This window comes from Mauremys mutica, unplaced genomic scaffold, assembly GCF_020497125.1.
Source record: "Mauremys mutica isolate MM-2020 ecotype Southern unplaced genomic scaffold, ASM2049712v1 000009F_np12_subseq_1:161612_obj, whole genome shotgun sequence".
Taxonomy (NCBI): domain Eukaryota; kingdom Metazoa; phylum Chordata; order Testudines; family Geoemydidae; genus Mauremys; species Mauremys mutica.
In genome coordinates, this window is record NW_025422797.1 from 2,547 (window position 1) to 24,563 (window position 22,017).

The following is a 22,017-nucleotide window of genomic DNA, read 5'->3' on the forward strand; positions in this document are numbered from 1 at the left end:
CAATCTAACCCGTCTCCTGAGTTTAGGTTACAAACCTCAATAACTCTGTGGCAGTCTTGACAGCAATTAACATTACTCAGCAGCCAGCTGGGTTTTTAAAATCTCCCTTCCAAGTGATCTTGTTACCTAGGTTTTAAAGACAGCATGACACGGTCATTTTGTATCTAGGGACCTGATCCTGCACTTTTGAAATCAATAGGAGTTTTACTATTGACTTCCATGGAAGCAGGAGCAGACCCCAGGAAAGCAATCCTACAAGCAAGTAACACAATAGTAAACTGCTGACTGTTTCCCAAATCCCAAAGTGTTTTCCTACCTGGCTTTGATATTGTTATGGGAAGCAGAGGATGGAGGAGGGTTACCCAAAGGTAACTTCTGAGAGCTTTTCCTCCACAATTAACCCCCCTTTTTCCTCCAGATTATTTATTTTTGCATATTATGCACATGTATCACAACAGTGTATTTCAGTGTTTCTCTTACCCTACTATTGGAACACTCAGACTTCAAAAGCCCATGGGAGTCTCCTAAGTCGTTTTTAAAACAAACAAACAATGGTTTTGTTTGAAAATAACTAGCTGCTGTTGGACTCTCACATCACTTTCAAACCCAGCCAACAAATTCCCAGCTCATTTGTTATAAGGGCTCTACTGTCAGAGTCAGAACCACTGCCATGAAAGTGGCGGGCAGTGCAGGGTCCTAAGCACAATGGGGTTTGAATAGTAAGATTGAATGAATGTAAAAATGAAAACACGATTTTTGGAAAAAAATGTTTTTCTGTAGTGTCTCTTCTTGCACACTGTTCCCCTAAAATTTACACAGTGTATTTATTGCTTTACACACGTTAGAGATGGGAAAGACTTACTACTTCTAGTGACTCCATTCTCCCACTTAACCAACACAGGATTGTTCTCTACAGCAGTGGTTCTCAACCTTTTGGGGCTCAGAACCCATTCAAAATGTTTATGGCCTATCGCGACCCAGTAAATAGTCTAGGGGTGGAGGCCTGGGGTGGTTTCGATTGAATCCCGCCCCCCCCCGGGGGGGGGAGATGGGATTGGGTCCTGCACACCACTCACCCCACAGTAGCGGCTCCTGTGCTATGGGGCTGGCTGGGCTTGGCTCTCTGCTCCAGGCATTGCAACCTCCAGGGCTGCTGCGCCACTCAGGTTTGGCCCCACCTCCCTCACTAGACCAAATTTGTGTGAGTGGATCAGGGCCGGCTCCAGGAACAAGCAGAGGAAGCAGGTGCTTGGGGCGGCCAATAGAAAGGGGCGGCAGTTCGTCTGTTGCTGGGGCAGCACGTCCAGGTCATCATTGTTGGCACTTCAGCGGCAGCTCAGTCGGCCCGCTTGAGTCTTTGGTGGCAATTCAGCAGCGGGTCCTTCACTTCCTGGCTTCTTCTCTGGCAACACTTCAGTGGCAGCTCAATCGGGTTTTTCTTTTTTTTCCTTTTTCTTTTGTTCTTTTTTTTTCCTGCTGATTGGGGCGGCAAAAAAGCTGGAGCCAGCCCTGGACCTGACTCATGGGATTGCGGTGCCACTCACTCAAATTTGGCCTACCTGGACTCTCATCATCATGACCTGAGTGGTGCTGGGACCCCAGAGGTTGCAGTGCCTGGAGCAGGAAGGCAAGACCAGCCAGTCCCATGGGACTGGAACCACAGGAACTGCCATGTGACCCTTTGAAACATTCTGGTGACCCAGTTTGGGGTCCTGACCCACGGGTTGAGAAACCCTGCTCTAGAGAATATTCTTGAGTTGTCCAGTCTAGTTGGGAGGCAACATGGTCTAGTTGAAAGGGCACTGAACTAATAGTCAGGAGATCTGTGTTCTCTTCTCAACTCTGCAGCTGACCTGCCATCCTTTGTCTGTCTTCTCTATTTAGATTGAAAGTTTTTCAGGGCAGGAGCTGTCTGTTACTATGTGTCTATACAGCACCTGGAACAATGGGGCCCTGTTCTTGGTTGAGGCCTCTAAGTGCAATACAAATAATAATAATAATAATAATAATTAATAATAATAGCTTTAAATGACTCAGGTATTAGGGCTTCCACCACTTCCCTTGGGAGATTATTCAACACTCTAAGAGATCTCATTCTTAAGAATTTTCTTCCTGATGTTCAACCAAGATCTGGCTTTGGCTTAATTTTATGTCACTGTTTTGGGGTGGGTTTTTTTTTGAGGGGGGGGTTTAGAGGATTTTTTTGTCAGTATTCTTAAAGCACAGTAATACTGACTATTTCTTGTATGTGTGTGTAACTCTTGTAGTTTGGTTGTAAGAAATTTCCATTAAAAGTAAACAGGGGGAAAAACAAAACTCCAAAATAACTTGCTGCATGATGAACGCTTCTTAAGGAATTCCCAGACTTCTCCAACAGGTGAAGAGCAGGGCTTCAGCCTCATCTCTTCCCCCACTTCCCCCCCCCCCCCCCAAAATGTACAGACGGCATATAGGCTTTTCAGTATAACTGCAAAATGTGGCAGGTCTGATTCTGATCTCACATCAGTTTTACACTGTAAACAGCAAGATGAGGCCTGGCATGTATTAGTTGCTTACATATCATGAAAGTTTATTGACTTTGGGGGAGTCCCCCTTTCTGAGTGGGTAGACTGGCTAGAATGAGCATGATGAGAGAGAAAGGAAGTGGAGCCCTCTACACACTGACCAGCAGTTACATTTTGTACTATGCAGTGTATTTGGAGAGTCAAGTGCTGATTCTGAGCGCAGTCCTGTGCTTCCAGATCAAGCAGGTAGTGGGAACGTTGTAGATCTGACATGCTCAGTTTTGGAGGGAGACAGATGAAGTATTTCTCACTGATAGCATAGAAGCCCCCTATTCACTGATATGGGTGGAGGCAGCAGTGCTCTGCAGCAAGCCCCAAGGGCTGATTTCTCTATTGCTCTCTGGCCCCTAAAAATTACCCTCAGCACAGAAGGCCACACAGGTCAGCATACAGGGGAGGTTGGAGGTGGGCCAAGAGGAAACAGCTGTGGCCAAAGCATTGCCTGCACACCAGCTATTATTCGAGGGGGCCCTCATCTACACTGGGAGCAAGGCAGGTCCCCAGGTGGGCCCAGAATGCAATGGTAGTTTGAAGCTACCTTTCCCCTGAACTTTGCTATGCTGAGCTGAGTGCAGAAATGGAGTACCAGAGAACTGGTCCCTAATTCCTATCCCTGGCTAGAAAACTCTGCTAAAAGGATGGATTGATTCATACCTACTGCAGACGGTGTATCCTGGTACAAAGGAGGTCAAAGGTCCCAAAGGAAAAGCACCACAATCACCTCTTCCATAGACCTGAACATTGTTCTTGACTGGAGGTTTAGAATTTTCCACAAGAAGCCCTTGCTGCCAAGAGTAAGTAAAAGGACAAAAGCACTCCAGGTGTAATGTGGAGTTGGGGAGATCTCAGTGGCAATCCATTCCTTCATGACTTGGGCCTGATTTTCAAAGGGACTAAACATGTCACAGTTCCATTGAGTTCAAATGGAGTTGTGAATGCTCAACATTTCTGAAAATCAGGCTTCAGGTATGTCAAGTTGGATACCCAAAAGCTGAGATACCTCAAGTAGGTTGACCATAGGTCCCATTTTGGCCGGGACAGTCCCTTTTTTAAGCCCTGTCCCAGCTGTTCTGACTTTTTTGGCAAAAGTGGGCATTTGTCCCCTTTGCTCTTGGCAATTTGATCAGTTGACAAAAGCAAAAGGGACAAATGCCCACATTTGTCAAAAAAGTGGGGTGTGGAGCGAAGGAATGTGCGGGGGCTGACCAGTGATGCCAGCCTGGCGTGGGGTGGGAGGCAGAGCTGGAGCGACCAGTGACAGCATTGTGTGTGCAGGGGAGGTGGGCAGGGGTGAGCAGTTCGGGCCAACACCATGGCGGGAAGAACTTGGGTCAGCCCCATGTGGTGTCCTGTTTTCCCTTTGGGAAATATGGTCACCCTATACCTCAAGCCTCTATCCACTTTTAAAAATATTGGCCTTGACTTTTTGGTGCCTCAGTTTCCCCACCTGTAAGAATGGGAATAATAATTATTAGAGCTGTCAAGCGATAAAAAAAATTAATCGCAATTAATCATGCTATTAATTGCACTGTTAAACAATAATAGAATACTATTTATTTAAATATTTGTGGCTGTTTTCTACATTTTCAAATATATTGATTTCAATTACAACACAGAATACAAAGTGTACAGTGCTCACTTTATATTTATTTTTATTACAAATATTTGCACTATAAAAAAAAAAGAAATAGTATTTTTCAATTCACCTATTACAAGTACCATAGTGTAATCTCTTTATCATGAAAGTTGAACTTACAAATGTAGACTTGTATGTAAAAAAAAACTGCATTCAAATATAAAACAATGTAAAATTTTAGAGCCTGCAAGTTCACTCAGTCCTACTTCTTGTTCAGACAATTGCTCAGACAAATAAGTTTGTTTACATTTGCAGAAGATTATGCTGCCCACTTCTTGTTTACAGTGTCATCTGAAAGTGAGAACAGGCATTTGCATGACACTGTTGTAGGCGGCGTTGCAAGATATTTACGTGCCATATGTGCTAAAGATTCATATGTCCTTTCATGCTTCAAACACCATTCCAGGGGACATACATCTATGCTGATGATGGGTTCTGCTCGATAACAATCCAAAGCAAACGCATGTTCATTTTCATTATCTGAGTCAGATGCCACCAGCAGAAGGTTGATTTTCTTTTATGGTGGTTTGGGTTTTGTAATTTCCGCATCGGAGTGTTGCCCTTTTAAGACTTCTGAAAGCATGCTAAACATCTCATCCCACTCAGATTTTGGAAGGCACTTCAGATTCTGAAACCTTGGGTCAAGTGCTGTAGCTATCTTTAGAAATCTCACATTGGTACCCTCTTTGTGTTTTGTGAAATCTGCAGTGAAAGTGTTCTTAAAATGAACATGTGCTGGGTTATCATCTGAGACTGCTATAACATGAAATATATGGCAGAAACAGAGTAGGGGACATACAATTCTCCCCCAAGGAGTTCAGTCACAAATGTAATTAATGCATTATTTTTTTAACAAGCGTCACCAGCATGGAAGCATGTCCTTTGGAATGGTGGCCGAAGCATGAAGGGGCATACAAATATTTAGCATATCTGGCATGTAAATACCTTGCAGTGCCAGCTACAAAAGTGCCATGCAAATGCCTGTTCTCACTTTCTGGTGACACTGTAAATAAGACTAGGGCAGCATTATTTACTGTAAATGTAAACATGCTTGTTTGTCTTAGCGATTGGCTGAACAAGAAGTAGGGTTAGGGTGACCAGATGTCCCGATTTTATAGGGACAGTCCCGATATTTGGAGCTTTTTCTTATATAGGCTCCTATTACCCCCCATCCTCTGTCCCGATTTTTCACACTTGCTATCTGGTCACCCTAAGTAGGATTGAGTGGACTTGTAGGCACTGAAGTTTTACATTGTTTTGTTTTTGAGTGCAGCTATGTAACAAAATCTACATTTGTAAGCTGCACTTTCACAACAATGAGATTGCACTTCAATACTTGTATGAGGTGAATTGAAAAATATTATTTCTTTTGTTTATCATTTTTACAGTGCAAATATTTGCAATAAAAAATAATAGACACTGATTTGAATTACAACATAGAATACAATATGTATGAAAATGTACAAAAACATCCAACATTTCAGGTGGTATTCTATTGTTTAATAGTGCAATTAAAACTGATTAGTTTTTTTTAATTGTGATTAATTTTTTTAGTTAATCGTGTGAGTTAACTGCGATTAATCAACAGCCCTAATATTTATGCCTCTTTCCATAGTGCTTTAACATCCTTGGATGATTGCAAGGTATTACCATTATTGTAGCAACCCTCCTAGCTTGATGTCATCCCCATATCTTATAAATTTACTCTCTGCTCCATTAGCCAAGTCATTAATGACAAATAAGGAGTAGTACCTGACCTAGGACTGACCCTTGTGGGGCCCCGCTAGATACACCCTCCCAGTTCCATAGGGATGGTCTTTCAACCACTGGTGCACCCCACTTTAGTAGTTTTAGCTAGACCACGTTTCCCTGCTTTCCTTATGAGCCCGTCATGAAGGACTGTGTCAAAGCCCTTATCATAAGCCTTCCTTGCCCTGCACCCCTCGGGCTAGCTGTAACACCAGACGGCCGGCCAAGCCGGAGCCTCCCTTCGCCAGCCCTGCTGTGCACTGTGCGCTTCATGAGGGGCTGGGGATTTGCCCTCCCTCCCTTACTCTGGTTTACATGGAAGGCTGCACATTAGCGCCTGTCCCTGCTGCTGCGGCAGCGCTGGGGGTGGGGGGCGCTCTTTCCGTATTGGCCGTACGTCACCGGGGGCGGGGCTCCTATCAGCTGTTTGGGGGATGCCAGGAAGCAAGTGTATTTTGGAAACAATGCGGCGCGGCGGCGCCTGAGGCTGCAGCTTGGGGACTCCTCGCTCCGCCCGGGCTCGGCGCCCGCGTCCTCCCGCCCTGCCCTGCTTCAGGTAAGTGCCCGCCGGGCCGGGGGCTCCTGCCAGCTGCGTCCCCACTGCGGGCATGGAGCGGAGCGCGCCCCAGCTCTGCCGCGGGAGGCGCTCCCGGGCGGGCCAGTCAGGAGGCCCCTTTGCACCCCGTGCTCCCCGGCTCCTGCCCTCCCCGGGGGGCAGAGACCCCGCACGCTCATGGCAGCGGCTCTGGAGCTGCTGCTGCAGGGGGGCTCAGTCCCGGCGGGCACTGACCTAGCAGCCCGCCCCTGGTCCAGGCGGGCTTGGCTGGAAGGGGGCTGTGGATCAGGAGCCTTAGGGCGGTGGGGAGAGAGCGAGCCTGTGGCAGCTTCTCTCTCTGGTGTCTCTTGGCTGGGCTCGGGGCCGAAATCGAGCCATCCCGGTTGCAGCAGCTTGTGCCATAGGGCCAGGAGTCAGGTAGGGACTGAGAAGGGTCGGGATCTCCACTTAGACCCATGAGGTTTGCAGTTACCCGCCTAGAGCGACTGCCTCCTGTTCTCCCCGGTCTTGGTCCTGGAGTGGAGACCCCGACTCTCATCACCTCAGCATGGAGAAATCCGCTCTCTGCTCGTACCATTTAGTTCTAGTTCACTATGCTGAGTGACCCTCTCCCCCATCCAGGAAATGGCTTCCCCCGTCTGTATCAGGGAGATGTTTATATTGTCCCCAACTGAGCCTGGGTGACATCTGTTTCTCTCTGCTCTGTGAGCTAATGAACCCCAAACTAGTGAGGGGGAAATCTTCTCGCCTGTTACTCTCGGACTATAAACTGGTAACTGGCAGAGTCATTAGATTGCCGGGAACTAAAGGGAAAAGATATTTATCATAAAATCATATATCTCTAAAGCAGTTCATCCCCTGCCTGAAGGGGCTCCCCACATCTTACCGTTGTTTTATATCCTTTCATTGTACTGTCTCTGCAGCTGAATTCTACTCCGGTAAAATAAGCCCCTCCTTCCACCAGAAAAAATATTTGCAGTATCCTCAGTTAGTCCTAATCACCATGGTATCTGATTTACTTAAAATAAATAAAACTCCTCTTCTGTTGAGTTTCCTCAACCTGATGTGATCACTTCCTTATAGTTAGATTCATGCAAGTAACTGTTGAAAAATACGTGTGCCTCTTTGGCAGTGAGCTAATTCAGTGTGTTGCTCACAGAGCAATTATTCAGGCACTTGCCAAAGGCAGAGACTTTAAAAATTGGTGATTTGCATAAATTTTAATGATCATAAAGAAACAAGTTAGTGCTAGCATTATTCCAAAGCATATTGCTTTTTGGAAACAGTTACCTGTAGTGCCTGTATAGGACAGTGCCTCGTACGTACAATGCTGAGTACATTTGTGATGCTAGAAATTATGATAGCGTCCAATAGCCCAGATAATGTTTTCCACTATTGAATCTCTTCTGGAGTTTAAAGTTTCTGTTTTAAATCCTGCTGGCCTCAAACGTTGTATTTAAGTCCTCTGCACAGGTATAACTTTGCAGTACGTAAGCCCACAAAGGGAAGGAAATGAAGGAAAGGAATCTGGTAGTCCTAAACTTAGACTAGCCAACTTTGTTTTGGGAAGCAGGCAGAGGCATGTGTATGTTGAACCTTCCCTCTGTTTTTCCTGTCTGCTCATCTTGAGAGTAGCCTCTGACACTGTAATGTATAAGAATTCCACTGTCAGTGTGCTCAGGCTTTCTCAGATGGCAGGTTTTCTTGTTTCCTCAGGAGAATGCATTAGGCAGATTGAAGGTATGATACTCTATGCATATGTGCTCCCACAGTCATAAACAACCCTAGCAAACTCTGATTTGTTTGATGCATCTCCCTTTGAGAAACTCTATTTTTGCCATTCTTGTTTTTGAAAGAGCTAGCAAACTTTATTTTGGGGTCATGAAGAAATTAAGTGGGTCTTAGGGTAGGTGATGTTCTGGACTTGTCAAACGTCTTGTTCTTCTCTAGGCCTCAGAACAAAGCATGAGCTCATCTTGGCCCACCAGAATAAGATGTGGACTAAGATTTCTGACTGTTCTGAAGCCCCTTTTGTTAAATGTTTGGCCTACCTAGTAAACTTCCTGGCTTTGGGGTTTGTCACATTTAGCTTTTTGTACCAAATGTAGCTCTAGCTCTAGCTATTTTAATGCTATTTGCAGTTGTAATCTCTTTTTGAGGGTGGAAAAAAATATTCCTTCCCATCTCCTGTATCTTCTTTAGGACAATGGTGTCCTGAGTTCATATTTACATGGGAGGAGGTACATGTGGAGAACTGTGAGGGAAGTACTGGATAGATCATGTTAACAGTTGTCTTTTTATTTCCTTCAAGCCTAGGATTCCTTTTACTAGTCTGCCAGCCTGTTAAGTTTTGGTCAAAACCAGAGCAAAGGAGAGTGAAGAGTTGAATTTCACTTCCTTGTTGAAAACTAGGTGAAAATCCTGAGGATGGATCTCTTAGGACACTGTCTTCAAATGGGGTTAGATGCACAGATGACAGGAAGGGATTGCTGGATTCATTGGCCAAGCTGCTTCTCCTTATCCTGTGTTAGCAGGAGCTCTAAAAGAGTTGTTTTCATTTTCCCACCCTCTTTTGCCTGGTGTTAGGATATAATGGGGCTCAGGAATATACTTTGACGTGTATAAAAGCCCTGCTTGAGATACTGACATGAGCAAATGCTAACTCTTGTAATTCTAGGGTGAACTAAAGGAAGGGTGTTTTGGGTAGATTCTGTAGTAGTGAGGGGTACATGGGGGTGGTGGGGCTGCCTGAGTTTTGGGCATTTGCTTGGTTGGTTTGCAGGGCAGGGAATGAAGTAACCAGGGGTTATGGAGTGTTTGGCAGAAAGCAGTGTGAACTAGTCATATAGTTTGATAACAAGTCTCTTCAGAGCATTTGGGTTGCACCAAATAGTAAATCAGAAGGCAAATATAAAAGATTCCCAAAAATGTATATATATGTGTGGGGGTGGTGGCTATGCAGGTTGGATTTGCTTTTTAAAACAATGTCCCTCTGTCTCACCATGACTATTATTTTATTTGCAGGGGGGAGGGGGGGCAGGAGTGTCTTTAAGACTTCGAACCTTAGGTGGAGCCTTTTTAGCTTGCAGAGCTGTCTGTTCAAGGGCTGCAGAACTTGACCCACAAGGCCTTAATCATCAGCTTATTTCTGATCTTTTCAGGCCATGTAGACTGATTTTAGGAGGAAAGAGCTTAGGGAAATAGGGAGAACTGTGTGTTCCTGAATGGAATTGGAGGGAGAGTTATTCTGGTTGTATCTTAGCCATGTTCTCAAGTGTTCATTTGTTGCAGGAGCAATGGATCCCCCCAGCTACCTGGAAGAGGACTATTCCAGCCTGGACGGGCTGGACGATGACGTGTTTCACTCTGACTTTGGACTCACAGGTCAGCCTGGTGAGATGACCCCTCCTGGCATTTTCACACAGAACCAATCCTACAGCTGTCTCCTGGGGAGGTTTCAACTGTTCCCCCTCACACACTGCTGTGGTCCAGGTATCAGGCATGCTGAGCAGCAGGACAAGGCAACCCAAACACTCAGTCCATCCTCTTCCACTCAGGATGTCATGTTGCCATGTGGAGTCACTGAAGAGCCCCAGAGACTCTTCTATGGTAAGAGCACTCCAGCATCACTAGCTTTGCAGAAGGGAAAACTGCCCCTCTAGTGCTTCCGCTCTACCCCCCCCCCCCACTGGACAAGAGAGGGTTACTTCTGCTGCTGCTATTCTGCTACACCTCGAAGAAAGACAGCTCTCTCTGCTTCTCACCCTTGCCTACTCGCTGCAGGAGCTGTCCCTTTGCTCTCTGCTTCTGCCATGCTTTAAACACCAGCTCCTTTCCCCCCCAACTCCATTATAGGGTAGTTGAAGTTATTGCTAGACACTTACAGCAGCACTTAAAACTGAGACCCTCCCGCAGGCTTCAGAGGGTGATCGAGTGCTTCCCTCACCCCAGTGCACATGCTGCTGATTTGCCTGCAAAGAGTTAAACCTTCCCTTTCTCCAGGCCACCCAGGTGAATCTTCACATGTGGATGGGACTGCATGAATATTGTCAGTGCAGAGACGGTAAACACAGAGGTTCAAATGTTGTGGATCTTTTGTTGGGCTCTTTGCTGGAAAAAAAAGTTGTCAGATAAATAACATGAACAAGCAGTTTTGCAGTGGTGAAGTGGTAATTGGCCTGAATTTCTGTTAAAGCTGAATTGGAGACATGAATCATTCCTCACTTACTTTGTTGCCTTTTTTTTTAACCTGAAGACACCCCCTCCCCCCCAAACTTTGAGTCAAATTCTGCCTTTGGATTCTCACATGTGGCACCTGTTATAATGAAGAGCAGTGCATGTGTACCCCAAGGTGAAACTTGGTCCTAAATGCTGAGCAGTTGTGAGTGAAGCCTGATTTGGAAGCTGCACCAAGGGTTATACCAGGAGATTATTGACAGAGACATAGGAAGGACATAGGTACTCATAAGTGTAAGACTGTCATTCCAGATAAAATCCCAACATTGACTGAACTATAAACAAGCCTGATCCATGTGTGAGAGCTTTCCCTATCTCAATGTGGTTTCTTTCTTTCAGGTCACTCGGTTATGGGAGGAACATAATACACTCTGCTGGATCAATGTAAATCTACTTAAAACTCTGAGTGAATGTTTTACTGAATACTTAGCGTGATTAGTCATTGTTTAGGCTGCAGAAACTGGACTTTAGCCTGAGTCAGAAGTTTGCAATTACACAGGTTTTCCTTCAGATGTGAGAAGGGGAACAAGTCTTTACGCTGGGAGACTGAGCCATTGAGCCTTCTCATCTCTAATGTCTTGCAGGGAATGCTGGGTACCGTTTACATGTCCCCCCAGTTGGCTTTGCATTGAATCCGCACCTCCAAGAGGAGCCTCGGGAAGGTCAACGGGAAGCACGTGCTGAGGTTCAGATTGCACGGAAGTTACAGTGCATTGCAGACCAGTTCCACAGGCTCCACATACAGAGGGTAGGCGCTCTTTCTGGGGGGAGAAGGGGATTTGATTATCCAGGTATGGTATCCAGCAGCCTCCGGCTCAGCTGATCCTTCACCTCACATCTCTGTGTAGTCATTGTCTATGCTGAATACACACTTGCGCCACTCTGTTGTGGCTAGGTTCTGCACTGTGAGCCAATCCTAATCGGTGTCTGTCATATTTTAGCTAACTTCCACCTAGCAAAAGGCAACTGTATGACACCATTCCACCCTGCCTTCTAATCTCTGAGTAGAAGAGAACTAGAAGTCCCTAATCACCCAGGGTTTAGAATTGGCATATCCAAAGTGCTGCCCAGCACTGCCCTCCTCTTTGATGGGGAGGTAGCTAGCAGAGTGCACAAGCTCTAACGTGCAATACCTCACTGTGATTTGAGCAGACTTCCACTCAGATCAAGGAGTGCTGCATGCTGGGACCTGTAGCTGCTGATGCCCTCCTGTGGGCTTCAGAGAGCGAATGCTTCCCTCACCCCAGTGGAGCCATTTAAAGATGGGTGCTGCTTTCATCTTACTCAAGTTAGGTGAGGAACTTAGCTCCTGGAGAATTGCTGGGATGGCCCTCGGTTGGGCAAATTTTGGGTGCACTTAACTTATGGAGATGTTTTCTTCTCATCACCAAACAGCAGAATTATTAAGGGAATGTTCTAGAAAGATCAACTGAAGAAATGTGAAAATTGGCTGTCTGGACTGTGGGATGTCATTCTGACATCAGAAATACCATATCACAAGTTATTTTTGTGACTTGTTTGTTTATTCCTGCTCTCCCTCCGCCGCGCCCCCCCACCCCCCAATGGCACTCTCTTACTAGCTGTCCCTGTCTCACTGTAGCTAGCTTCTTACAGCAAAGAGAAGATTAACAATCTTTGCTGTCAGGAGTCCTGAAGGGAAGCAGTGGAACTGGTTGTAACTTGACCCTTTCCATCTGGGGAGTGTAGCTATCTGATGCCTTTGTCAGGGAAATGCATCCAAGAATGCCCCCCTCAAAAAAAAAAAAAAGAAAATCTTGGTCTGTTCCCTCCCCTCTCCCCCAGGAAAGAAGTGTGTGCTGCTATGGCACTGAGAGAGCCATGTGACTGACTGCAGTGCAGGACAGGCACGGAGACTGACTGAGCCAGGAGAATAGAATTGAATCGCGTGTCAGCCAAGCATGTGGGAGAGTTAGTAAACAAAAGCATCCGTCTGCACTACCAGCTCCTGCAGCCAGCCAAGGAGGAGCTCCTGTGTCTTTGTTTGAACTGGAAGGACAGTCAGTTGAAAAGGAGGGGGAGCTGTTCAACCATTTAAAAAACAAAACCAAAAACAGGTGTGAAAAATCTCAGCCAGTGGTTCTGCAGGACTTGACGTTGGGATGGGTATAGGCATTTAGAACTGCTCAGAGATTCTTTTTCTTGGGAGGGAGGTAGTACTGAGCCCTTGTGTTAATGTGGAGCTGTACCTTAGGACACTAAAACTCTGTGGTCCATCTGTGCCAATGCAGTCTCTTCCCTACTGACCCTGCGTGGAGGACTTCCTTTGGCTGTTGGCACAATCCACAAAAACAGTCCTGTGCTCTTCTGTGCCTGCTGTTTAAAGGGCAGTCAGTGCCTAGAGACACATGAATTAGCTTATGATGGGCTATGGTTTGTCCTTTGGGGCAGCAGAAGGGGCAATCTCTGAGAACAGGAAACCTGAGCTGCTATTTACCTGTAAAGATTCTTTTTTTCTATTAAGCTAACCCCAAAACTGGGTGCCCCATTTCAACAACTCAGAGTCTTGGTCACAGACCACGATTCCAGGGTTATAACAGGAAGCATTTAGAATATCATAGTCACCACCACACCTCCTGAACACCTGGAACAAAAAATAGGACTAGCGGCCAATGGGACATTCCTCCAACAGATATGAATGTCTGGTGGATCCTGAGCTGGCAAAATATGTGCTAGTTGCTGCACTAGAATGTAGGAAAAATGTCCAGTGCTGGAGTTACTTGTCCTGTTAGCTGTTTGGCATATTCAGGCTTTTATGCCTTAATTTGATGCAGTGATATATTTAAATAAAATAATTGCATCTTCATCCCCAGTACGGAGTTAGAACAATGACGTAATCTTATGTAGCACTTCATAGTTTTACTCTTCAAAGTGCTTATGAAATGTGGGCTACTATAGAAAATATTGCCACATGCAGGCTCTGCTACTTAGAATTGCTATGGTCAGTCCATGCTTCTGCAGGACCCTTTTCAAACTATGCACAAGGGGCCTTTAGTTCTCTCCTCACTCTTGCGTGCCCATAGTGCCCTCCATCTGTTTGAGGCTCAATACCTTCTGGTAATCTCCCCTCTTGCCCCCCAAGGGCCCCACCACGTATCAAGAAGCCAGGAGGTGGAGCTAAAACACAACTTTCTGTGTGCGGGAGAGACATTGGAGAACTCTCCTCTAGATTTTTGTAGGTAGATTGGACATAAATGGGAAATGTGGGCTGTTGCTGTGAGTGGTAGGATGGGTGCACACATATGCTGTGCAGCGTGTGTGAGCACCTAAGTCACTTAAACCTGAGTGTTACTTGCTGTGATAACTCAATGGAACACTTCAGCAATTTCCCACTGAAAAGGCACTTACTGAACAGGCTGCAATTTTGTGGGGGCCAGTTTTATTCCATCCCTCCCTCATCCCTTAAAACCAACATTGGCTACTGTGCACAACTGTAAGATCATGTCACAGAAGGTAAAATTGTCTCTTTAAGAGTAAAGACCTAGTAGCCCAGGACGGTTCTGGGCTTTAATCCAAGTGGAGCCACTGACTTGCTACATGTCCTCAGAAAAGTTTCTTGACCTCTTTGTGCTCCAATCAAGTCAGCTGGAAGATTGGGTTAAAAAAAGCAGAACCTCAATGAGAACCAGATGCTGAATCAGAGCTGAGCTATCGTGGGTAAATAAGTACATTACATTACAACCAACAACAAAGCCCCCTTCAAACACATCGGAAATCCCACAGTTGATTTAGGTGTGCTGACCATGTTCAGAAAACAATGGGACCAAGCAATAGAAATGTATTGCTACCCTATGTGGAAATTCCCCATGTATTTTAGCAAATTGTCTTGATGTAATTGTGAGGAAGAAAAGGGTGATTGGCCTGAGAATTGGCCCTGTGTATGAAATGTTTAGGACTAGATCCACACTGGTTGTGGGCAGGTCTCTGGAAATGAGCCCATTCCAGTAAAATTAAAAACAGCAAAATAAATTCTTCCTCCTGAAAACTTTCCACTTGAAAGTGAAACTTGTCATGTTTCGCATATGTTTTTTCTTATACAAATTCATCAGCTGAAGCCTCCCTTGAAACATTTTGGATCATCCATCCATTAGGGAGTCTGTGGTCTAAGACCCTCCAGTTTAGGCTGTCGTTGCAGGACATTGTCCAAGATTTATCTATCCCTTTCTGCATCACTGTTGCTCCCATGTCTAGTGATTTTTTTTTAACTAAACATTTTTAATCAAAAATCCTAATATATCAAAACTGAAACTGTTCTGGATCATTTTCAACAAATTTCCCATTTGGGGAATTTTTTTTTCAAAAGTTACCAAATTGTCAAAACATTCTATTTTAACACTTTCAAAATGAAAAGGTCCATTTTTGGTTCAAAACTACTTTTTAAAAAAAATATAATATATAGTATAAAAAAGCTTGAAATTTTTTTAATGTTATCAAAACCCTTCAAAATATTTTGATCTGTTTTTTGGGGGGGGTAGGAGGATGTTTTGTTTTGCCAACATTGGAGACTTTGACTTTGTCTTGATTTGGGATGGGAGACATTTTAGACATCTCAAAATTCTCTTAGGATGGGAAAACTGTTTCTTGCTCTGTTCTAATTACCAATGAAGCAGTGAGTGGAGGGTAAGAAGAGGCCTAGCTGTGGGAAAATTGAGTGTTCTACATAAGTAACTGCAGCAAAGGTTTAGTTTGGGATAAAAAGAACCTAAGGGGGTGTCCTGGGGAACTCTGGAATAGCAGTGAGATTGCAGCCTAAATATATGGTGCTTCCCCCATAGTAAAGAATCCAATGAAATAGTGCAGGACACCTCAAATGATGTGGGATGAATTTCAGAAAGTGGAGGAAGTAATCAGGGGACAGCCATTTTAGAGTTGATTCTGGCCAGTTGAGAGGAATTGGTTGCAAATCTGAAGCAGGAAGGCAGTTTAAGTAACGTGATCATGAAATGATAGAGTTTATGATTCTAAAAAAAGGCAGGAGGGAGAGCTGCAGAATTAGGACAATAGACTTGGAAAAAGCAGACTTTAACAAACTCAAAGAACTTTTAAGTAAAGTCCCATGGAAAGAAAATCTACGGGATAAAGGAGTTCTTGAGAGCTGGCAGTTTCTCAAGGAGACAATATTAAATGCACAGCTGCCAACTATTCTGATGCAAAGGAAAGATAGGAAGAAGAGAAAGAGGCCAACATGGTTCCATCAGGAGATCTTTAATGTTTCCAAAAAGTGAAAACATGGAAGAATTGCTAAGGAGGAGTACAAAAGAATAGCACAAGCATGTAGGGACAAAATCAAAAAGGTTAAGACACAAAATGAGTTACACCTAGCAAGGGACATTAAGGCCTGATCTACACTGGGGCGGAGTAGGGGGGCAAGATAAGTTGATCTAAGTTGTGCAACTTCAGCTACAAAAATAGCTGAAGTCGACATACTTAGAGCTACTTACTGCAGTAGGTCGACTGCTGCCACTCCCCTATCAACTCCACCTACGCTTCTCGCCCCAGTGGAGTACAGGAGTTGACAGGAGAGTGCTCGGTGGTGGATTTATCATGTCTTCACTACACGTGATAAATCGACCCCTGCTGGATCAATCACTCCAGAGGTAAGTATAGACATGACCTTAAAAACCTCTTTCTTATTGCCTTTGAATACATTAGGAGAAAGAAAAAGATGAAGGAAAGTGTAGGTCCTCTACTTGGTGAGGAAGGAAAGTTGTTAATTGATGACATCAGGAAGGCTGAGATGTTTAATATCTATTTTGCCTCAATCTTTACTAAAAAGGTTAATGGTGACCAGATACTCAATACAGTATTAACAACAAGGGGGAAGGAATGCAAGCCAAAATAGGGATAACAGGTTAAATAACCTAATGTATTGAAGTTGGCAGACCCTGATAAAATTCACCATAGGATACTTAAGGAAATAGCTGGAACAATCTCAGAACTAACGTCTCTTAGTCTATAAGGTGCCACAGGACTCTTTGTCGCTTTTTACAGGTCCAGACTAACACGGCTACCCCTCTGATACAGAATGCTAATTGTTACCTTTGGGAATTCATGGAGGATGGGTGAGGTCCCAGAGGACTGGAGAGGGATAAACATAGTACCTATCTTTTAAATAGGGGACCAAAGAGGGCCTGGGGATTTATAGAGCAGTCAGCCTAATTTGATGCCTGGAAAGATACTGGGACAAATTATTAAACAATCAACTTCTAAGCACCTGGAGGATAATAAGTTTATAAGGACTAGCCAACAGGGATTTGGCAAGAACAAATCATCCTGAACCAACATAAGTTCTTTCTTTGACAGAGTTACTGACCTGATGGATGGAGGGAGCAGTAGACATGATAAATCTTGATTTTTAGTAAGGCTTTTGACACAGTCATACATGGCATTCTCATAAACAAACTAGGGAAATGCAGTCTAGATTAAATTACTATAAGGTGGGTGTATAACAGGTTGATAGACTCCATACTCTGAGTAGTTATCAATAGTTTGCTGTCAGACTGGAATGGAATATCTAGTAGAGTTCTGCAAGGGTCAGTCCTGAGTCTGGGACTAGAAAATATTTTCATTAACGACTTGGATAATGGAGTGGAGAGTGTGCTTATAAAATGTACAGATGACACAAAGCTGGTTGCATACACTTTGGAGGATAGGATTAGAATTAAAAATGACCTTGACAAATGAGGGAATTGGTCTTAAATCAACTGGCTAGGTGGTAGTACTGCTGAAAAGGATCTGGGGGTTATAGTGGATAAACTGAATGAGTCAGCTATGTGATGCAGTTGTGAAAAAGGTTAATATTCTGGGGTGCATTAGCAGTGTCATATGTAAGACACAGGTGGTAAATCTGCTCTACTCAGCACTGGTGAGGCCTCTGCTGGAGAACTATGTCCAATTCTGGGTGCCACACTTTAGGAAAGATGTGGAAAAATTGGAGAGAGTCCAGAGGAGAGTCCCAAAAAAAAAAACCAGAAAAGGTTTAAAGAGCCTGACCCATGAGGAAAGGCTAAAAAAACCCTGGCATATTTAGTCTTGAGAAAAGAAGACTGAGCAAGGACTTGATAACATATTTGAAGACTTAAGAACTATTACAAAGAGGATGTGATCAATTGTTTTCCATGTCTGCTGAAGGTAAGACAAGGAGAAATTAGTTTAATCTGCTACAAGGGAGATTTAGATTACATAATAGGAAAAACTGTCTAACTATAAGGGTAGTTAAGATCTGGAACAGGCTTCCAAGGGAAGTTGTAGAATCCCCTTCACTGGAACTTTTTAAGAACAGGTTGGACAAACACCTGTCAGGAATGGTCTAGAAGATTTACTTGGTCCTGCTTCAGTGCAGGAGGCTGGAGTTGATGACCTGTCAAGGTCCCTTCCAGCCCTACATTTCTATCATTCTATAACCAGTGCAGGACACCTCAAATGATGTGGGATGAATTGCACTCGCTTTGCCTACAGCCTTGTTTTCTGATAAATAACTTACAACACTTTTTGTGCTACCATAGGACCCCAAGGCACTTGATAAACTGCAGTGCATCCCTTTAAGAGTCATTGAGGACATTGAGGACAATGGTCACCAGTAACTCAGCACTTTTCAGCCAGTACCACACTATGGCATCTGAGATACTGCAGTTATTTCTTACTCTAAAAGTAGTAATATCCCATTTTACAAATGGGGAAACTAAGAAACCGAGGTTGTGACTTGCCCAAGGTGGCAGAATGACAGAGGAGCAGACCACTGAATAGGACCCAAGAGCTCTGAGTCCAGCCCCTTGCTCTGACTGCTAGATCCCATTGAGATCTCTCTAGAGATTGGGGGGATGTTTGGGTTGATTATTAATGGGGGGGGATATTTGTGCGAGCACATTTGTGTGTCAATGAAACTCTCTGGTGGAGAGACAAAGTGGGAAACTCAAACTGTAAATTCCTCCTTGCTGCTGAAGAATAGCCCATTAACTCTTTATGATCTTTTAGTAACTACTGTTGTCACTGGCAAATGGAACTTGGTTTATTTACAAACAAACATTTTCTTTACTCTGCTGTGTGCTGTCCCTTTAAAGCAGCAGGGCTGCTTTTATTCACCCTGATTAGGCTGTGTGATGTAATGCAACCCTGCGATGAAAGGGAGCTGCACCTCTGGCAGCACAATGAAAAGGCTCTGGAGCCGACAGCCTCCTCTTGCAGGAGGGCTTGCAACTTCCAGGTTCAGAGAGTATGCGTGAGAGATGGGTCAGTTCAGCAGTGTTTGCTCTGCGGCCAGCTCTGTTTATATCACTCTCTATATTTAGCCTCTGAGTCATCAGAACTGCTGACAAGAAGCTGAACTACCCACAGGCTCCAGTGCTGCACCTGATTGCTTGCCTTTCTGTGTTTCCAGTGGAGTAGGGGGGGTGTTGCTCTGTTCAAAGTTCCATTTCAGTCTCCTCGGGTATTTTCTTGCAGTAGATCTGAAAGGTTTACTTTTACCTCCTCTTCTACTTAATGTCAATATCTAGAAATAGGGAGACTAGTCCTGCCCCCTCTACCCAGTGCCTTCATCAGATAAAGAAACTCCTTTGTAACCGCCCTTTATGAGGAAGGGATCTGTATAAAACAAAGGCCAGGAGGACCCTGATGCATATGCAGTAGAATGGATTATGAACAAGATAAACCTAGAAAACAGGGCTCTAGTAGCTAATCTTTAATGTATGGGTTAAGCCAAACTTCTCCTAACACCAGCACCATGTCTCCAAATGGGAGGTTTAGTTTTTCACCCCAAATCAATTAAAATGTTATTCCAACCTTTTAGTAAGTTTAGTACTAGGCCAATTAGAAAATCTGCCTCCACTTTGACTGAAATTCTCAGGTAAGAGTGCTCTGCTGATGTGGAGAGCAAGGGCAGATTGGGCAGGCAGCACCGCACATGCTAGATTGGGACACTTCATCAGAGAAGAGAAATTTTCCTACATCTCCTAGGGTTCAGTTTGGGGAGGATGAGGTGGGAGTGTCAGTCCTTAGCTGGCACTTCTTGTCAGGGAAGGAGCTTAGGGAGGGGTTGGTGTTTTGGACCCCTGCAACTGATTTAGAGTCAATTGTAAAGGAATCCTGCCCCAGTCCATGTAAATGATGACTGTGACTTAGGGTCTCGAGGGCTACGGGCATAAAGCAGCAGCAGATGAAAAGATCCCATGAGTCTTGAGGAGCCTTTATTCTCCCTCCACCCCGAATAGAAAACACAACTAAATAACCTTGCCAGGTTGCACAGGATAGGAAGCACTGTGGCCTGGGAAAGTACTGGCCAGCAGTTGCTCTTTCCAGGTTGAAAGTCAGTTGGTTGTTGCCATGGTGTTGGTTAGCTTCCACTTCCTGTAGGCTCAGCTCAAAGAGGAAGGCACAAGTAAATGGTGGTGGTTGTTCTGAGTTAGAAAAACTTCGAGAAGTGATTTGCTTGCCAAACCTTCCCCCAAGCCGGAGAATGTGGCTTTTTAATAAAGGTAGTTACTTGCCACTCCTGGCATCCCCTTTGTGGTGAGCGTCAGTGTTATTCCTTCCACTGCTCCTGCAGCTGGGGGTCTCTTCAACTCGTTTCCATGTGTCTCCCCCATCTCCGCATTCTGAACCCCCAAATATTTAGTGGCTTTCTCTAGATGTTGACTAACTGGCTTCTAATTTGTGCATCATAAGAACCAGATTGTGCTTGTGACTACTTCTCCCTCTTCCACATGATGGTGCCATGATGTCCATTATAGGAAGGATCTATCTTGTCTTCCTTTCAGAAATGTTGTATTAATTTAGATGGAGTAAGTGGCCCAAATGTGGTAACATGACCCAGTCACTGTCCAACGTTAAACAGTGTTGAACAAGGTCGGGGCTTGATACACAGAGACCTCAGCCTGCTTAGTACCATGGCAAACACACCATTAAAAATCTTTTTTAACCTTTTATTAAAGATAAAGAAAAGAAGGGAAAACAGTTGAAGCATCTAAAATTAAATAAGGCTTTATTTTAACAACCTCCCTTTTTTGCCCACCATTAACTGGAGAGAGTTTTTAGAAGGAAAAACCCTGACCGTCTTAGATCAGTGGTTCTCAACCTTTTTTCATTTGCAGGCCCTTTTGGAAATTTTGAATGGAGGTGTCGACCCCTTTGGAAACCTATTGTCTATATGTATAGTTGAATTCTGTTGTCACTCTTCTGTCTGTCTTTTGCGGGCTACTTAGACATAGTCTGCAGACCCCCAGCAGTTGGGGGACCACAGATTGAGAACCACTGTTTTAGATGGTATCTAAGATGGTGCTAATTGCCCTTGGGGGGTGGAAAGAGAAGTAGTGAGTTGTGATAACTACAACAGCTCCAGCCTGCTGCTAAAGTCCAATCCCAGTGTATCCCAGGGGTGGTTGGGATTCAGCTGGAGCTGGTAGAGGTGGTGATGTCATCTGGGTTCCTCTCCAGCTTGGTCTGGTCAGGACATTTCTCAGGATCAGGGTGACGAAGACCTGGGTGTGGTGGGCGTGGCAGCCATGACGAAGAAGCTCACTCCTGTAGCCTTTATCTGTTCTTCCTTATTTCTCCCACAAAGTGTCTTTCTTCAAGGGTATGGCTACACTACCCGCCGATCATCGATCTATTGGTGATCGATTTATCGCGTCTAGTGTAGACGCACTAAAATTGATCCCCGATCGCTCTGCCGTTGACTCCAGAACTCCACCGTGGCGAGAGGCGGAAGCGGAGTCGACGGGAGAGCGGCAGCGGTCGACTTGCCACTGTCCTCACGGCCAGGTAAATCGACCTAAGATATGCCAACTTCAGCTACGCTATTTGCATAGCTGAAGTTGCATATCTTAGGTTGACTCTCCCCCGCAGTGTAGACCTGGCCCAAGGAACCAAAAAAGGAGCGATGGGTGAAATAGCCCATCCCCTCATTATTTTGTCAACCAGTTAGGTCTCATATCTGACATGCCAGTTTTGGCTTATTAATTTCTGGATTCACATTTTCTTGTTTCCCAAGGGTGATTTTAACACACTCCATGAATTAGATTGTCTTCCTGTCTCTCTTTCATACCTTTTCCCATCAATACTTATTATTATAGGTTATTGTGACATCTTATGAACTGTCACATATTTGTTACAGTTGAGCTCATAATTAGAGTAAATTTGCAGGCAGTAAAAATTACAGTAAATTTGCAATTATCACAACACAATCCTATTCTGAGTGTGGCAGCAAGAGAATGGAGCTCCTTCTAAATAAGTCCATTTTTTCTCTCTCCCACTATTTTTAC

At 44.5% G+C, this 22,017-nt stretch overlaps 1 protein-coding gene across 6 annotated transcripts in view; it reads left to right on the top strand.

The window, feature by feature from the left end:
• The first annotated feature begins 6,375 nt into the window (after nucleotides 1–6,375).
• The window catches only part of LOC123356896 (bcl-2-modifying factor-like), an 84,456-nt gene continuing 68,814 nt past the window's right edge, over nucleotides 6,376–22,017 (top strand). For 4 of the 6 annotated variants that reach the window (XM_045000150.1, XM_045000152.1, XM_045000154.1 and 1 more), the window contains exons 1-3: nucleotides 6,376–6,505; nucleotides 9,797–10,114; nucleotides 11,326–11,489. In XM_045000150.1, coding sequence (XP_044856085.1) covers nucleotides 9,802–10,114; nucleotides 11,326–11,489 — 477 coding nt within the window. In that variant the 5' untranslated portion in view covers nucleotides 6,376–6,505; nucleotides 9,797–9,801. Of the gene's footprint in view, nucleotides 6,506–9,796; nucleotides 10,115–11,325; nucleotides 11,490–12,544; nucleotides 14,385–22,017 lie in introns of those variants that run through there. The other 2 variants (XM_045000155.1, XM_045000156.1) reach the window with 2 other exon arrangements.